This window comes from Danio aesculapii, chromosome 15 (assembly GCF_903798145.1).
Source record: "Danio aesculapii chromosome 15, fDanAes4.1, whole genome shotgun sequence".
Taxonomy (NCBI): Eukaryota; Metazoa; Chordata; class Actinopteri; order Cypriniformes; family Danionidae; genus Danio; species Danio aesculapii.
In genome coordinates this window covers 16,873,691-16,893,268 of record NC_079449.1, presented here as the reverse complement: position 1 = coordinate 16,893,268, position 19,578 = coordinate 16,873,691, and the positions used below count along the sequence as shown (strand labels likewise).

Sequence of the window (19,578 nt, the reverse complement as noted above, 5' to 3'; positions counted from 1 at the left end):
GAGAAGAATTTTTTTCTTGCTCTTTCTGTGACAGGGTGAGACAGTTGACAGCTTTAACTGGGGTGCACGGAGGCGCTCCATTGACAGTCTGGACCAAACGGAAGCTCAGCCATTGGAGGAGGACAGTCAGCTCTCTGGAAGTTCACCAAGCCTGTGTCCAATTGTCCACGATGATTCTGATGAGTCTTCTGAAGAAGAGTCACTCACAGCCAGCCAGATCCTCTCAGCCTCACAGCTAGTAATGTTCAATTTGGTTTTACACTATTTTTTTCAGTCAGAGTAATTGTTTAAGGTAGATGGAAAATGGCAGCATTGTAATTTCTGGGGTACAAAAAATTACAAATGAGCACGCGAGCACTGTGATGACAATTTCTAGATTGTATATAAATACTGATGTCTATGGTTGTGTAGAGTAAATGGCATTTTAAAAGTTACTTGATGTGTTAAATGAAGATTGTAGCAGATATTTTCTATAATATATAAATCATATTTGCTATTGAATCTTTTATTGAAGATTTCATTCAAAATGCTGTAATGAATATATATATATATATATTCACACAGTGCTCAGCATAATTAAGTACACCATATTTAGAAATTTTTTATTTTTTTTTGCATTTTTCAGTAAATATAGGCAATGTATTTTGGTGAATTTGAACAATACAGATTTATTAAACAAATATATTTATAAAAATAATATTTGTCACCAAACATATTTAGAAATTGAAAAATAATACAATTAATCAAGCACAATATTGCAAAAAAATTACAACCTACAAATTTTCAACAAAATTTTTCCATTTTTTTTGCTTCTCTTGATTTTTCCTTTTTTTTAATTTGTATTTAATATTTTTGGTTTTGGACCGTTATCGTAAGTTATTTTGTTAGATAAGCTCCAGATTTGTCTTTAATACTGTCAGGATGGGACGCTGACAACATAGGTGCGGATCCAAATGCAGTTTATTAATTGAGGTTGTATAGGCAGAGGTCAAAAACAGGTACAAAAACAATAACCAGTAATCGAGGTCGAAATACAGGCGAGAGGTCAGACTAGGCGGCAATGAATCAGAACAAGGCTAGAATTAAAAACACAGGAAACCAAACCAGGGAAGCCACATCATAATGCTCGTGATAGAAACAAGACTCAGCAATGTGTGAATAAAGGTGATATGTATAGTCCTTGTAATCAGTGTAAAGAGTGTAGGAGTTGATGAGCGCAGGGAGTTGTAGTTCGTTCAGTAATAATCTCCAATTGGGAAAACACCGCTGGTGATTACAATGGACTACAGTAAGTAATCGCCAGCGGAGACAACACCACTGGCGATTACAAGTACTGACTGATCTAATGTACTGTATAAGCACAAATTTAATATTGTATAGCTTCCTATTAAAAATATGAATTCAGATTTGTGAGGGGTGTACTTACGGTTGAAGTCAGAATTATTAGCCCCCCTTTTAATTTTTTTTCTTTTTTAAAATATTTCCCAAATTGTTTAACAGAGCAAGGAAATATTCACAGTATGTCTGATATTTTTTCTTCTGGAGAAAGTCTTATTTGTTTTATTTCGGCTAGAATAAAAACAGCTTTTAATTTTTTAAAAAACATTTTAAGGTCAAAATTATTAGCCCCTTTTAGCTAAATATTTTTTTAATAGTCTGCAGAACAAACCATCATTATACAATAACTTGCCTAATTACCCTAACCTGCATAGTTAACCCAATTAACCTAGTTAAGCCTTTAAATGTCACTTTAAGCTGCATAGAAGTGTCTTGAAAAATATCTAATCAAATATTATTTACTGTTATCATGGCAAAGATAAAATAAATCAGTTATTAGAAATGGGTAGTTAAAACTATTATGTTTAGAAATGTGTTGAAAAAACCCTCTCCGTTAAACAGAAATTGGGGAAAAAATAAACAGGGGGGCTAATAATTCAGGGAGGGCTAATAATTCTGACTTCAACTGTATATATGCTGAGCACTGTATACAAGTGAAAAAATAAAAGCGTTTTTGACCCATTGTAGATGACCTCCCATTGTAATGATAAATTAGAAGCATTTAAAATAGCCTAATAGGGCCACATTAACATGAAGAATGAAACAAAATATTTATTGGAAAATAATAACATTGAGTATTTTATCTTAGATTTGACTAAGATTTGCTACAGAATTACTGGTGAAGTCTTTTAAAAAAAAAAGCTTAAAAGTAATGAAAGTCAAACGTTTTCCATTTTTTATTTATTTCTCAATCTTAAAATCTAAAATCTGTGAGAATCTGTATTATAGAAATCTATAAAAATTACTTCTAAATTACTAACTAAACTTACTTACTAAATTACTTCTTTCTTTTTTTATCATTTCAGAATGTCAGCCTGTCTCCTACGGAGGATCTAAACCCCATGGATTCTCCTCCTGTCTCCTTTGACAACACTCAAGCTGACCAAATCTCTCTTTCCATCTCAACGCCAAGCTTTGAGATCTCACTACCCGAGGGCTCGAACCATCGGGTGAATAAGAGCTTCAAAATGACTGACTTTTGCGGGCAAACACATTCCTACTCATACCGCACCTCTGTTCTGGAGTTTTTCCATTAACACAGCTTAAATAATCTCTTTCTGTGCTTGCATTCTCTTTCTGGTGCCTCTGTTTTGCAGTTCATAGGATATATGTTGTTATTGGCTGATACTGCTTTTCTGTTACCCGCTCTTTTACAATGGGGCATTAGATTCATACATGCAAGTAATTATTGCTTCTTAAAAAGCAAAATCTGCTAGCCATTTCTATGCTTATGGCTTTTAATCATCTTTGAGGTCTACCACTGTCTCAGAGAGAGGCCACTTGGGCAATGTGTATGGCTTCTCTGTGGGTGGCAAGGCTAACATCACTCACATACTAAATGCTAGGGGTGCAAATAAAGAGAGTGCATACCCATTGCCTGTGGCTGTAAACAGGAGACCCAACCAATCAGATTTTGGTCCGCCATGTTTTTTAAAGGTCTCTAAATACATTTGAATCTGACATCACTGAAAAAAATATTAAAGACTGAAAAGAGAAACGATTCTCAGCAGGAACAGTTTTAGACTTGAAAGGTCAGTGAATTCTGTATAATTAATAATGTTGCTTTATTTTATTTTTAGTTTTTCAACTAAAAAGGCATAAAAATATATTATAGAATATATTTTAATGAAAAACAGGACTATAATTAAGTAGTGCGAATATAGTCAGCCATATAATCTGATCTTTTCATACAGTATAATATTAGTAGTTTCTGTGGCCACAGCTTTTTTCACTTTATGACTAATACTTATATGTGCTGTAGTTCATTTAATGATTAATTGCTGATCATTTTTTTTTCTTACTTTCTGTCCTAAACCAGGCTGAGGATTCAGCTGAGGAAGAAGAAGGCATTGTTAACGAGAACGATATCTCACTCTGCATTTGCGAGTCGCCGCCTGCCTTTAGTTGTTCAGACATCCTAACACTGGAAACACCTCAGAGGGAGGAAAACTTCTTTACTGACGAGATGAGCTGTGTACCCAGGTATTGGTTCAAACTCTTAACTCTTGGTAGAAAGCCATGGAAAAGTGGAAAAACATATTTTGTTTTTCAGTATTTTTATCAAGGAATAAAGCAAATGATCTATTGCAGCTTCAATTATTTCTAATAATAAAAACAAATAAAAGGTAGGACTCTATTTTAACGATCTAGGCGCAAAGTCTAAAGTGCATGGTGCAAAAGCATTAGGGGATGTCCGAATCCACATTTGCTATTTTAAGGATGGAAAAATACGGTTGGTCTGGCCACCCTGGCGCATGGTCTAACAAAGTTGTGCTTATTCTCTTAATGAGTTATGGGTGTGTTTTTAGCATAATGTGCATCAAACCAATCAGAGTCACATCTCCCATTCCCTTTAAAATTCAGTTGCTTTGTGTCATGGCACATTTGCTACTTACATGGCAGACTTAAATGCTTCACTAGCGGGAAAACAGGTAAACAGACCATCTGCAGCGCAAGGATAAAGAATTAGCCTCCTAAATTCGGCCTCTTTACTTTACTTTTACTCTGTACTTTACTCCTTTACTTTTGTGGAGTAAGAAAATGGTGGACACTAACTCCACTGGAGACATCCATTAGCCTACATATTTAATTTAGTTTGTTAAGCACATAGGTTTGTTTCAAAACTATTTCTACATTTAGTTCTAATTTCCAGCAAACAAATAAAAACAATAATAATGAAGTGTGGTCAAAAAAACTGAGTTATTTCCAAACACACGTCCTATTCTTATGCCCCATATGGTGATGCGTACATCTCCAAAACCCGACAGGTGTACAAATCTAACCTTGTTTTTATTAAAACAAGTATAAATATACATATAATAAATAATACTGCTATTAATAATAAACTTATACAAATACAAATTGTAATGAATAAACTGAAAAAGCCCTCCTGAGATGAAAAAGGCAGGGAGGTAGTGGTTTTTATTCAGATCAGCACACCCATAAGTCCACAAAGTGGCGCAAATAGATTTGCTATTTAAACAAGGTGGCGCAAAACGTGAAAATTAGAGTAGCGCTGGTCTGAAAATAGCAACAAATCACGCCATACATGTCTTGCGCCTTATTGCGCTAGGTGTATTATAGGGCCCCCTATAATCTAAAAACTATGATGAATAAAAAAAATACATAATTACAAAAATAAAACAGCTCCTAAACTAAGACCAAAAGTGTCATCCAATGATAAAATTAAAGGTAGTAAAGGCATTATAACCATGTTAATCACAGGTTTGCAGAGAACAATCCGATCACAACCTTGCATAAAACGAAATAAAAACTAAATTCAAATAACAAAACCTTATAATTTCGGGTATGCCTAATTCTTTCCAAATGTACTAAAGTACCCAAGAGCAAGTCAGTCATAATTTAAGAGTTGTTGTATTTTCTTTAGTCTTCATGGCACATATTGATCCAATAAGACACAAATTGTTGTTGTAAGACTCAAAATTTGTTCAGAAACTCTCAATTTAATTAAAATTGTGTCTGGTCCAGTGTATCTAAAAAGGAAATTATTGAAAATTGTTATTTCAAAATTTGAACATGCCTTGCCTTATCGTTCTATCCTTCTTTTCTTTCAGTGGTTTTAAAGAGCAGTTTAGCTCTGTGGCACAAGCAGAAGAAGAAAAGGAGGAGCTGCTTTTAGAGTCGCGTTCCTCTCCTCCACCTTCTCCATTTTTCTCCGCCATCCTGGCCGCCTTCCAGCCGACTGCGTGCGATGATGCCGAGGAGGCCTGGCGCAGTCATCTCAACCAGTTGGTGGCCGATTCAGATGGCTCCTGTGCAGTGTACACTTTCCAAGTCTTCTCCTCGCTTTTTCAGGTAACTCATAGGGCCTGTTTACACCTAGTGTTAAAGGGATAGTTCATCCCCAAAATAACAATTCTGCAATCTTCTGCAATTTTCTCACCCTTGACTTGTTTTGAACCAATTTGAGTTTTTGTTCTGTTTAACATAAAAGAAAATATTTTAAAGAATGTTGGAAACTTATAACCATTGACTTCCAAAGTATTTGTTTTTCCTACTAGGGAAGTCAATGGTTACAGGTTTCCAGCATTCTTCAGAATATCTTCTTTTGTGTTCAACAGAAGAAAGAAACTCGAACTGCTTTGGAACAAGTCAAGGGTTAGTAAATGATGACTGAATTTTTATTTTTGGGTGAACTATGCATTCAAGATGCATTTTCCATGCATAATGAGATTCATTATAAAATTCTATACACTGTTGCTAAATAAAACACAAAACATAGGCTAATAATATTCACTGTAAACAATACATAGCTAAATGTTCACATCAGTAGGGCTTGACTAATCAGGGCAAGATATGCAATGATCCAGAAGAGCCAATCAGGGGGTATATTTGTTTTCAGATGTCTGGATTTTGGTCCTTCTGCAATGTAATGCAAGTTAAAATGTTTCCAAAAGTCTTTGTTATTAAGGGTCATAAACTCTGGAGTAGTGTGGATGCCAATCATAATAAGATCATGTTTAAAATGAAAATGTACAACTGTGAATGAAGTGTTCAGACGCAAAAACCTCTGTGCATGTATGTAGGTTCTGTAATTTCACTTTTATTGCAAAGAATGTTTTTATTTTCATTCCATTCATAGTGAAATAACTATGGATGTCCTGATCAGGTTTTTTGCCCTTGAGTCTAAGTCATTTGATTTTGAGTATCTATCGATAGCGAAACTCGATCCAATACTTTTATAATACAAAATAAAAGATTAAAAAAAGAGCGAAGAAGCAGATCCAGGATGTTCCTTATGTTTTACCTTATTAATTCATTTTATTTTAACATTTAACAACTCTGTTGACAAACAGAAAACTTCTGTGAGGTAGCTTGAACAATCAAGTAATAAATAACATCAATTCTTCTCTTTTGGACTTTAGTGCAACAGTATATATAAAAAAATCTAATATAAAAACAAATATCACCTTAAATAAAATACCCGGCAGGCAATCCCAAGTTTACATATATATACACTGTTGACCATCCCTTACATCTTAACCCACCCTTAAACCTACCCATACCACCAAACCTGCCCCTAACCCTACCCGTACCCCACCTCAGTAGCACCAGAAGTGATCTGCAATACATTATAAACACATTAAGCTCATTGTATTTTTATTTTGACATAGTACATAGTAGTTCAGGACACTTAATATAAAGTGGTACCAAAGATAGAGTTGTGATATACTTATGCTTGGATAAATACCTGCATGTAATTATATTTGTAATTACCTCTTAAATTACACTGTTGACCATCCCTTACACCTTAACCTACCCTTAAACCTACCCATACCGCCAAACCTGTCCAAAACCCTACCCGTACCCCTCCTCAGTAGCTCCAGAAGTGTTCTGCAATACATTATAAACACATTAAACACATTGAATTTATATTTTGACATAGTACATAGTAGTTAAGGACATTTAATGTAAAGTGGGACCAAAGATAGAGTTGTTGTAGGGTACATGTGACCATTATGCTTAATTCACAAGTCCTGACGCGTATTAGTGCTCTTACATTCGATCAAGACACAAGAGTCCATCTAATTCAATGTATCTTCGTTTTATTTTCACATTAGACATCCACACGTGCCAATGCTGTCAAAATCCACTCACATACAACTTGTTTGTTCCAGCTTGATGAACAATGACTCCAATATTTCACTTCTACGGTCAAAAGCTTGTGCTCTCCAACTTCTGCACATTGCACTAAAAACTCACGTGTGTCACACCAACTGTGGAAACTTTATGAAGCATACTACACATGCGCAGTAGAAAATAACGTAAAGTATATGACATGCAAATGGCAAGAACATAAGAAGTATATAAAAACAGTATATATAAAAAAGTATATAACATGCAAATATATATATATATAACCATAAAACTTACCTAAAACAATAAACTATTAAATATGGCTCCTACATTTCCGGCCCCTAATTGACAGGCAGGCAGACTGACAATTACTTTATGCTTTCCCTTTTTTTTTTTTTTTTTACAGAAACAGAGCCATATAATTTCAATGTTTAAGCATCAATTTAATCTTCTTAACTGTCCAGTGTCCACAATTTGCATCCAAAGAAATTGTCAGATACTTGCTTAATGGTCCATTTCACATATAAGGCATAGCTTGTCTATTGGCCTTTCCAGGGTATTGGTTTTAGTCTTAACCAACACACGTCTCACTAGTCCTTTTTTGTCAGGGAACTGTTTTGTGATTCTTCCAAGAACCCATGAATTTCTTGGAGACGATTCATCAACAATAAGAACGACATCTCCAACTGAAAGGTTTTTTCTGGCTTGAAACCATTTTTGACGCTCCTGAAGTAAAGGCAAATACTCACGCACCCACCGCTTCCAAAACAAGTCAGCAATGTACTGAATTTGTCTCCACTTGCGACGTGCATATGTGTCCTCTTTTTTGAAAAGTCCAGGAGGCAAGTTTGGTTGTTTTTTCAATAGTAGCAGGTGGTTGGGTGTCAAAGGTTCCAAATCAGTGGGATCATCCGTAGCGGTGGTAAGTGGTCGATCATTTATTATTGCTTCCACCTCACACAGCAATGTATGCAAACTTTCATCCGTTAACCTTTGCTCTTTCAGTACTGATTTCAAGATTTTTTTAACAGATCTTATCTGCCTTTCCCATACTCCACCGAAGTGAGATCCAGAAGGTGGATTGAATATCCACTGTATGCCTTTTTGCATAAGAGTACATTCAATTTTTGATTGATTCCACTGTTGTATGGACTTACGAAGTTCCATCTCAGCACCCATAAAATTAGTGCCATTGTCACTTCTCAGGATTGACACCTGCCCTCTTCTGCTTACAAACCGTCGAATGGCATTTAGACAGGAATCTGTGTCTAATGAATGTGCAACTTCAATATGGATAGCTCTTGTTGTCAAACAAGTGAACAATACACCATATCTCTTCACATTGCTTCTACCTTGTTTGACTTCGAATGGTCCAAAATAATCCACACCTACATTTGTGAAAGGTGGCTGATCTGGTGTTACTCTGTCACATGGTAGTTCTGACATCTTTTGCTCGCCAGCCTTTGCTCTGAATTTTCTGCATGTCACGCACCTGGACAGAAACTTTCTTACAATTGAATTAGCAGATGTGATCCAAAATTTTTGCCGCAGTTTTGAAATCATATAATTTCTTCCACAATGTCCAACTCTCTCATGAATGTCTCTTAAGATTAAAGTGGTGACATGGGATTCTTTAGGTATAATGACTGGGTGTTTTACATGCTCAGGCATTGCAGTGTTTAACAACATGTCAACTTTTCTGCCTTGAACATTTAACCGTCTTGCTAACGACTCAGTGCAGAAAGTGGCAGAACTTCCTGGGTCCATAAATGCATATACTTTCACTGTCCTGTCACTTTTTTTGGACTTTATTTTAACAGGTACTATGGCAAGAACGCAATTGTCTCCGGCCCCAGTACAGGCACTTGTTTCATGACTCACTGCAACAGGAACATTTTTAACTGTTTCAGTTTCATCCACTTTTGTTACCACCTTCTCATGAGTTTTGTCATGTGCATGAATGTGTAACATGCACGGATGTTTCTTTGAGCACAACTTACAAGTGATTCGCTTCGTACAATCCTTGCTTACGTGTCCTTTTTTTAAGCATCCGAAGCAGAATCCATTCTTTCTCAGAAAGTCCAACTTGTCTTTGTATAACTTTGCACTGAATTTGTAACACTCATCCAATGTGTGATTTTTCTCACATAATGCACAGGGTTTAGTGAAAGCACTAATAACTGATGCACCATCATTTTTTGCTGTATTTAAGTCCTTGTGCCTTTCACTAAACTGTTGTATGCCAGTTGCAAAGCTGCTACCTCTTTTGCCCTCCTTATTCAGTTTGATTGCCTGAGAAGACTTATTAGTGTGTTTCTTATCACCTGACAAAACGTCCAGATCTCCAAAGAGTGGATTTGATATTACCTTTGCTTGTCGGTCAACAAATTCCACCAACTGTATGAATCTGGCTCTCCTTCCTGTGCGATCCTCATGCTCATAAGCGTGGGCCCTCCATCTTTCACGCAATTTGTATGGCAGCTTTGAAATGATAATCCTCATGTTGGTAGGATTGTCTAGCTCATCCATGTAATCAATGTCTTCCATAACATTGCGGCAAGTCACTAAAAACAGTGAGTAAGCACTTAAAGACTTTCCGTCCTCTGACTTTATTTCAGGCCATTTGAATGCCTTTTGCATCAAAGATGTCGCAATTTTCAGCTCATTACCAAACCTCTCATGTAACAGTTTCATCGCTTCTGCATACCCACGATGTTCAGGCATATGCTGGCAGCTCTTCACAAGATCTCTAGGCTCTCCTCTAGTGTACTGCTCCAGAAAGTATAACTTATCAGCATCACTATCAGCTCTAGATTCAACAGCATGTTCAAATGCTTTAATAAAAGACCTGAATTCAAGTGGATCTCCATGAAACAAAGGAACGTCACGCTGAGGTAAGGATAACTGACATTGATTCTTTACAAGCATTTCTGTTATGTCTGTCTGGCGTTGCATCACTTGTTGAAGCTGTACTGTGCCAATATTGTGGTGTGAAGTCTCATCACCATGTTTAGAACATTCATGTATCATGCTTGATCTTTTAGGTCTGACACTTGGAGGTTCACTTGTTTGAATTGTCTCAGGATGTTCTAACAATTTGCTAGACATTGATGGCGCACTGTACTCATTCTGCACACTATGCTGTGATTTGGGAAGATCTGTGTCACTTAATTTAGTAGCAACACTTTGACTTGCAACATATTGTTCTTCACTATCTTGATATACTTTTAGTTTAGCATCAGAAATGGCAAGAGCAGTTTTTATTTCCAGCTTTTCCATTTCAGCCTTTAACTGTGCTTCCTTCAGCTCCAATGCCTGTCGTTCTTTTAATGCTGCTGCTTTAGCTAACAATGCTGCTCTGTTTGCTTCTTCCTTAAGACGAGCTGATGATGCTGTAGACCTTGAGGACCTTTTAGATGCAGATGTCACTGCACTTCCAGACTTATTAGAAGCACGTGTCTTATATGACACCATTGATACACTGTCTAATGGTGACACTTCTTTGTCACAACTTTGAGACATTTTAATGGTGTCCGTAGTTTCCTCAATCCACAGCCTCATCTTTTCTATGAACCTTTTGCAGCACGACTCTTTAGGATGAAACCAAATTTCTTGATCTGTCTCACACTCTTCCTTATTTAAGTACATCAGCACTGAAGTATTGCTTTCAACAAATTCTTCAAATAGTCTTTTATAAACCTTAAACTGCTTTGTTTCAATATCATTCAAATTGCAAGCATCTTCCATAAGCGATTCAATTTCGTTGGATTTTGCAGTTAATTGTCTCAACTTGCCTCTTCTTGCGTTGATCTTATTGTGAAGCTTCTCTTCCAAACCCTTGTCTGTGAGCGCCCTCCTGCGTTCAACATCGGTAATAGCCGCATCGTCACCGTCGTCCGCCATTTATGACCTTAATGCATGCAAATCCATTCACTATTGCATGTACTTTTCAATACACATTGTGTGCATTGTAATGCGATCTTTCTTTCCTCATTCATAACTTGAATCAGGCGCGAATCTGCGCTCGGCGGGACGTGATGCTGCGTCCGCAATATGCACCTGTCCTGATGCATTCTTCCATCCGCGTGCGCTCGTTCATCCAATAAGTTGACAACGTGCAGTGAAAGTGAAAATGCGCTCTTAAACCACTTATCTTCTGTCGACGGAGAAAGCTTTTGACTTTACATGTAGGGTACATGTGACCATTATGCTTAATTCACAAGTCCTGACGCGTATTAGTGCTCTTACATTCGATCAAGACACAAGAGTCCATCTAATTCAATGTATCTTCGTTTTATTTTCACATTAGACATCCACACGTGCCAATGCTGTCAAAATCCACTCACATACAACTTGTTTGTTCCAGCTTGATGAACAATGACTCCAATATTTCACTTCTACGGTCAAAAGCTTGTGCTCTCCAACTTCTGCACATTGCACTAAAAACTCACGTGTGTCACACCAACTGTGGAAACTTTATGAAGCATACTACACATGCGCAGTAGAAAATAACGTAAAGTATATGACATGCAAATGGCAAGAACATAAGAAGTATATAAAAACAGTATATATAAAAAAGTATATAACATGCAAATATATATATATATAACCATAAAACTTACCTAAAACAATAAACTATTAAATATGGCTCCTACAGTTGTGTTGTCACAAATCTGCAAGTTTACTTTTGTCTCTCAATTTCAACAAAGTCAGAAGTGAAATGGATCAACTAAATGAGTAAATCAGTCTAAAATCTGGCAGGAGCTGCCTTGTTGACGTCAAGTGATGACGTACATTTTATTCATTAGCTCGAATTTTCTTTGGTTCGTCACACAAAGCCGACAACTCAGTGTGCCAAAGCTTTAGAAGACACGCAGCATCTTTGATTATATTTTATTGATTCTGACAACAAGCTGTTTTGAGGCAGATCAAACTGGATATGTTGTTTCTGACTTGCAGAATATACAGTCCAAGTTCTGCACCTTGACCTGTGACGCTGCCGGCTATCTTGGCGATGGCCTTCGTGGGATTGGAGCGAAGTTTTTAAGGTCATCCCAGATGCTCACATCCTGCTCCGACTGTCCAACGTTATTTGTCGACGCAGACACTGTAAGTTGTTTTTTTTTGTATGTGTTTGGATGATGTACCTCAGTGTGTATGCGTAGAGTACATGCCTTTTTGAAATGCACTTTTTACTCTTGAATTTCAGATTGTGTCTTACGGGCTTTTGGAGAAGATGAAGTTTAGTGTGTTAGAGCTCCAGGAGTATCTGGAGACCTACAACAACAAAAAGGAGGCAGTCATATCAGTACGTCCAATCAATTTTCTAGATGCTCTAGTATTTGTTTAGAAACAGTTAGATTATTCAACAGTTTATTATTAAAATATTTTTTATAATTAAATTATGTAATTAACTACTTAATTTTCCATAATTTTCATCAATTCATCTATTTTTTCATCACTACTACAGTCTTCTATGCCACATTAACCTTCATAAAACATTTTAATATGCTGATTTAGTTCTTCAGAAACATTTTTCTATTCAGATTTGTCTACATTTAGATTTTTTTCACTTGCTGAATAAAATACACATTTGATATTTATCAATATTTTCATTAAAGAAGCTTTAAATAAAATAAAAAATACTGCTTGTTCTGTTTAACTTACTGTTCATGCCTTTAAATTTGCCAGTGGCTGTGCAATTGCAAGGCCAGCTTCCCCAAATGCAGTGGAGATGGAGTGATCACCTATCAGCCCGCTGAAACAGAAGAGAAGGTATCTGACATCTGTCTTTTTAATAAAATAATCGTTATTCCAAAGAAATAATTATTATTTTATTAATAATAATATGTTAATAATCAAATAGAGAGCAAACTGGAGCTTTAATTTACTTAAACACAGCTCTTCAACAGTGTGGTGATGTACCACAAATAGAGCATGTGTTTCTGTCTTTATTCGTTGAATATTACTGTTTCATTGTCTACTTACTGATGCCACTGTATTTGTTCATTGTGTCCTGACTCCTGAGATACCAATGAGAATAGTTGCCCAAAATGTTTCCGATTCCATTTCAATGTCCCTCTTATATTTTCTGCATTTCGATTGTTGTGATAGCTCTGTGAGTGACATCTCTTTCTATGTCTGCTCGCTTCGCCTGTTTTAAATGCAAGCTGTGTTACTTCGCACCAGCGCCCTCTATTCTTATGTTTGATATGGCGGTTGCTCTCTGCTGGTCATTAAAGCGACAGTTCACCGAAAATTGAGAATGTACTCAATTAGTCAAGTAGCTCAAAACTTTATACACCGCTAAACACAAAAGAATATATTTTGAACATTACTGGAATCTGTTAACCATTGACATTAATAGTAGGAACAACAACAAAAAAACACTATAAATGGAATAGCCAATGGAATCTAGTTTCTATTATTATACAAAAATCAGATCTCAGATAAGTATGGAAGAAGTGGAGGGTGAGTAAATGATGACAGAATTCTGGGTGAACTGTCCCTTTAACTTCACAAACACATTTTGCCCATATAGATTTCTGATAAATGGCCATACCTATATATGCAAATTACATACATGACATATAGTTTGAATTTCACATATATAAAATATATGGGTAACACTTTATTACACACTGTGAATCATTTATTAAGCATTAGCAAATAGTTAGTTCATTATTTGTAAAGCATTAACTCTACATTAATAGATGTTAGTTTATCAATACACCTACAAATGCTGTATTCTTGACTTCTAAACGCATCAAGATGTGCTTAATGATTGTGTTTTCATACTTTGTTAATAATTCATTTTTCATCACTAAATTAGGTATTGCATTATTTACAAACTAGTTATTTAAGAATAGTTGGTGGTTTTTTAAATAATTCAAAATGAATTAGTAAATGATTGAGAAACTATTCAAATAACATTTATATATTGTATTATTCAGGTATCTATTAATGTAGAGTTAATGCTTAACAAATAATGAATGAACTATTTGCTAATGCTTAATAAATGATTCATAGTGTGTAGTTATTATAAAGTGTTACCAATAAAGGTAATATATGCAACATACATTTCAAAATATTGCAAAAATGGATGTTTACATATACATTTTTGCAACCATCGGAATTACGTTATAGCTATAATTATATTTATGTGTTCATATATGGCCACATATTTTTGAACATATATATTTGCACATATATGTATATATTTGTTATTGTGATGGAAAGTATATATGTTAAACATCAGTTTTTGCAATATACACTGCAAAAAACACTGGATTCCACACAATTCTATCATGTTGTCCCAACAAAACACCCCCCCACCCCCGCAAAAAAAAAACTATTGTGTTGACTCAGCTCAAAAGTAGTTTGAACAAGCAGCAAAAAAATTTGAGTGTATGTTGAATATATGACATATACTGTATATTTAGTATATGTGAATTCCAAATATAAACTTGTATATTATATATGTAATTTGCAAATATTTCCATAGATCAGATTTCTATATGGGTGGGGACACCTGAGACTTATTTTACACCAAATAAGTGTGACAGTTTGCATAAAAATGTATAATAATTGTCTTATTTTGTCATCCAGCACAGTCCCCGTGCAAAAATAAAAATAAGTGGGCATACTGTGACTGACTTCCCTCTCTGCTTGTCCATTCACTTTCCTGCTCATGCATGTGGAGCCACTGTTTGCTCATTCTTTATATTGCCTGTGCCAGTGCAATGACTGCATGTTTTCACACTTTATTCGAAACTTCTCTTCCTTCTCACTTCTCACCTTTTTTCTTGCAATGCCTGCTTTAAAGCAAATGGAATCTCTTGCAGTAAGTTTAACACCCTCTTCTTTAACATCACGTCTTTTCCCTCTGGTCCAGCTACCAATATTATCAAAATATTTTGTAATATTACAAAGCATGTCTGATTTTTTAAACATATTTTTTAAAATGAGAATTATTATTACATGAGTTGTTCAAATCATTTATTCTGTTACAACTGTGACATCCATGCATCTTAAGAGAGATTTAAACAAGTATTTTGGTATTTATCTGATCCCTGTGTGTTTGTTCACAGCAACTGGAGCTTTGTCAAAGACTCTACAAACTCCACTTTCAACTGCTGCTGCTTTTTCAGTCTTACTGTAAACTAATTGGCCAAGTTCACGCTATAAACTCTGTACCAGAGGTATGTTTATATCTGTGTCTACTGAAAATCTTCATTAAATAGTATACTGTACATACGAGAACATGACATGCAGAAAGGAAAAAGAATTTAATAAATTGATTAAATAAAAATTAAGATATTGTTTCCATGACTTGTCTTGAATGGTTCCCATTATTAATTCAACCATTTGTTTTGAGTAAAATCATTGACATGTTGTAATAATTTGATTAGTTTGAGTAAAATTGTTGGCACAGATTTGCTAAGTAAGAGAATGAATTAATACTATTGAATGAATTGGCTTAAATTAACAACAATAGTTTAACTAAAACAAATGGAGCTAAAACATGGGCACAAACTAACTCAGTCAAGGAAACAAGTGTTAATTATTGTATTTCTCAACAATTTTTAATTAATGCATGATGTAACACACAAAATAGCAATATTTGGTCAGTTAATGCATGCTTTATTCACATAATTGTTATAATGTTCTTTGTTATATGTACGTTAATGTCATGGTTTTATATAGTTTGTTGGGGTACTATATAAAATACTATATATATAATTATTTTCATACAAATAATTGATCTGATTATCACCTACAGTATGTGTAACTGTCATCCTTCCAGCTGCAGAACATGTCGAGAGAGTTGAGTGATTTGAGAAGTAACCTGCAGGCAGCAGCAGCTTCAGTGGCTGAAGAGACCACAGCCGATAGGAGAGACTCCACTGCTGAATCCTCCTTCAACTCCTCTGAGGCTGCAGTGCAGGCCATTCTAGAGAGCCTGAGGAACAGCGAGTTCTCCAGAGCCATCCGATACATACGTGAATGCAGGTAAACTTCCCCCCTGGAGAAATGATGACAGCTAACGGATTTATTTCGCAACACCAAGGGATAATGCACTCAGAAAATGAAAATACTGTAACATTTATTAATGCTAATTAAACAATATTTTGCCGAGGGTACTTTTGTGATTCACCTTGTGTTCTAACCACCTACTGCACCTCATATATTTGATGGAGCACTTTGTGTAGAAAAAACGCCCGACGTCATGCGCTCCAGCACTAAGACTATTGGTACAGTGTTTGCCTAACAACATAAAATGCGCAGAGCACTGCTCTTGTCTAAAGTCAAGAAAAAGGCAGTGTTTTGTGCACTTCTAGAACAGAAAAACTCATTCTGCATGGCCAAAGCCTAATTTGGAATTGTGTGCATCTGTCAAATGAATGAAAAATTGAGCATACTTTGGACACCAAGGTGACAGAATTTTCCTTTTAAGCCGGACTATCCCTGAAAATATTAGATTCACTTATAACATATTCATTTATAGTAAAATGGAGTACCTAAATATTTTTCTCATATCTTTCAGGAAAATGTGGCCAAGTGACATCTTCGGCAGCAGCTCCGAGAATGAGATCCAGACTCTCCTCAACATCTATTTCCGCCACCAAACTCTGGGTCAAACAGGAACTTTTGCCCTGGTCGGATCCAAACAAGACCTGTCCGAAATATGCAACCGTCTCACTGAGCTCAACTGCGAGATCCGAGACATGATTCGACGGGCACAAGGCTACCGGGCTATTACTGCCTTCCTTCCTGACTCCAGCGTGACCGGCATCAGCCTTTGAGTCAAACTTTTAGGGGTCAGGCTGGCATTCCACCACTCCCGTCTGAAGATGCTGCTGCCTTCATTGTTCTCCCCAAACTTACTCATTATTGTCTTGCTAGAGCTCACAGGATCAGCTTTTATAGCTTGGAAAAAAAAGGCAAGAGGGGATAGAGAAAGAAGTCCACGCCTTGGCTTTTCTTTTGCACTACTTTTGCGTATGGGGCCTCGAATACTGCAGGCATCAATACCAAAGCTCCACAAATGGCTTTTTCTGCCCACATCTACCATTACACATGTTACAGGGAAATGTGCAATGCTTCACACCAAGTGAAACTTTTCATTTTGGAAAGAATGTTTGGAAATTTCAGTGCTCTTGGCTACTTGATAAAACAGAAATATTCTGTTATTGTTTTTTATGTATCAGATAAAAGCTGAATTATTTATGTGGCTTTTTAAAATAGTTCGAAAAAAAAAAGATCAGACTTTTTACTCCCTGCTTCAGCTTTTTTTACCCAAACAGACAGAATGTCTCTTAACACAATGCAAAGCTACTGTCAATGAGACCTGGATACAAAAATGGGTCATCCAGCACTTATTTATGGGGTTGTTTGATTTTACTAATGTCTTTGTACTGTTTAGTTGCTCCTAGATTTATTTATATTCTCGAAAGTAAGATCGTCATGCTTTGATTGTTATGAAATTATAAAGTTTTATAGGATGGAAATCGTGTCTATTCTGTCTAATGAAATGGCCAAGCATGCAAAAGTATGTACTATAAGACAAAACAGAGATATTTATGGAATAAAGCGTTATTTTAAAAAATACATTTGTAAATAGTAGAGAGAGTGTAGCCCATAATTGTAAGATTTTTATTTTTATGGTGTTATTTTGCTGTTTGCTGTATGAAAGTGTGCATGCAATAAATAGAAGAATAAATAATATTATTAAGAAACCTGTTTTGTCTCCGAGTGATACTTGTTGTTTTCCTAAATTTTTGATTGGTTTTATGTACATATACACTCACTGGCCACTTTATTAGGTACACCTGCCCAACTGCTGGTTAATGCACATTTTTAATCAGCCAATCACATGGCAGCAACTTAATGCATTTAGGCATGTAGACATGGTCAAGACAATTTGCTGCAGTTTAATCCGATATCAGCATGGACAAGAAAGGTGATTTAAGTGACTTTGAATGTGGCATGGTTGTTGGTGCTAGACGGGCTGGTCTGAGTATTTCAGAAACTGCTGATCTACTGGGATTTTGCCATCCCTATAGGGTTTACAGAGAATGGTCGAAAAAAGAAAATATCCAGTGAGCGGCAGTTCTGTGGGCGCAAATGCCTTGTTGATGCCAGAGGTCAGAGGAGAATGGCCAGACTGGTTTGAGCTGAAGGAAAGGCAACAGTAACTCAAATAAGCACTCGTTACAAATGAGGTATGCAGAAGAGCATCTCTGAACACACAACATGTCGAACCTTGAGGCGGATGGGCTACAGCAGCAGAAGACCACACCGGGTGCCACTCCTGTCAGCTAAGAACAGAAAACTAAGGCTGCAATTCACACAGGATCACCAAAATTGGACAATAGAAGATTGAAATAACATTGCCTGGTCTGATGAGTCTCAACATTTGGATGGGTCAGAATTTGACATCAACACCATGAAAGCGTGGATCCATCCAACATTGTATCAACGGTTCAGTGGTGTAATGGTTTAGGGGATATTTTCTTGGCACACTTTGGGCCCATCAGTACCAATTGAGCATCGTGTCAACGCCACAGCCAACCTGAGTATTGTTGCTGACCATGTCCATCCCTTTCTGACCACAGTGTATCCCACTTCTGATGGCTACTTCCATCAAAATGGATTATGGATTCCTCTATGCCATAAAGCACGAATCATTTCAGACCGGTTTATTGAACATGACAATGAGTTCACGGTACTCAAATGGCCTCCACACAGTCACCATAACTCAATCCAATAGAGCACTTTTGGGATGTGGTGGAACGCGAGATTCTCATCATGGATGAGCAGCCGACAAATCCGCAGCAACTGCGTGATGCTGTCATGTCAATATGGACTAAAATCTCTGAAGAATATTTCCAGTACCTTGTTGAATCTATGCCACAAAGAATTAAGGCAGTTCTGAAGGGAAAAGGGGGTCCAACCCAATAGGTGTACATAATAAAGTGAGTGTAAAATATCTGCTGGATCATTCCCGTCTTGTCTTTATCTGTATTTAGAATGATAGGTTGTACGTGATTTCGTTACTTTTATGGCTGAACCCAATTAAAAAATTGTGAGAGAAACAGAAACCAGGCAGGAAATGTGTTGCATGTTATAAAGTCTGTGCTTGTGCGCCCTCTAGTGTTGCCACAAAAGAAATGTATACTCAAGCGCTCCAAATGTGAGTAGAATTATTGACTATGTACTTACAAAGTACTCTAAAAACACTGTCCAAAAATAAATGTAATGTCGTATAGTAAAACAGTATACATAAATACATACATCTCTTTAAAACATTAACAAAATAGGTTCAGTTTCGTTTTAATGGTGCACGTAAGCCCGCCCCTTAAACTGACGCACGTATTTTGGTTGGCTGAGACAAGTGCTCTTCCGTTGACGACACGACGC

The 19,578-nt window shown here is 36.3% G+C and overlaps 1 protein-coding gene across 6 annotated transcripts in view; it reads left to right on the top strand.

Annotated features, from left to right (window-relative positions):
- The window catches only part of frya (furry homolog a (Drosophila)), a 128,245-nt gene extending 110,351 nt beyond the window's left edge, over window positions 1–17,894 (top strand). For all 6 annotated transcript variants that reach the window (XM_056473868.1, XM_056473864.1, XM_056473863.1 and 3 more), the window contains 10 exons: window positions 35–238; window positions 2,364–2,507; window positions 3,377–3,540; window positions 5,133–5,373; window positions 12,115–12,264; window positions 12,365–12,463; window positions 12,847–12,930; window positions 15,246–15,356; window positions 15,962–16,167; window positions 16,703–17,894. In XM_056473868.1, the coding sequence (XP_056329843.1) occupies window positions 35–238; window positions 2,364–2,507; window positions 3,377–3,540; window positions 5,133–5,373; window positions 12,115–12,264; window positions 12,365–12,463; window positions 12,847–12,930; window positions 15,246–15,356; window positions 15,962–16,167; window positions 16,703–16,961 (1,662 nt within the window). In that variant the 3' untranslated portion in view covers window positions 16,962–17,894. The remainder of the gene's footprint in view (window positions 1–34; window positions 239–2,363; window positions 2,508–3,376; window positions 3,541–5,132; window positions 5,374–12,114; window positions 12,265–12,364; window positions 12,464–12,846; window positions 12,931–15,245; window positions 15,357–15,961; window positions 16,168–16,702) is intronic.
- The last annotated feature ends 1,684 nt before the right edge of the window (window positions 17,895–19,578 follow it).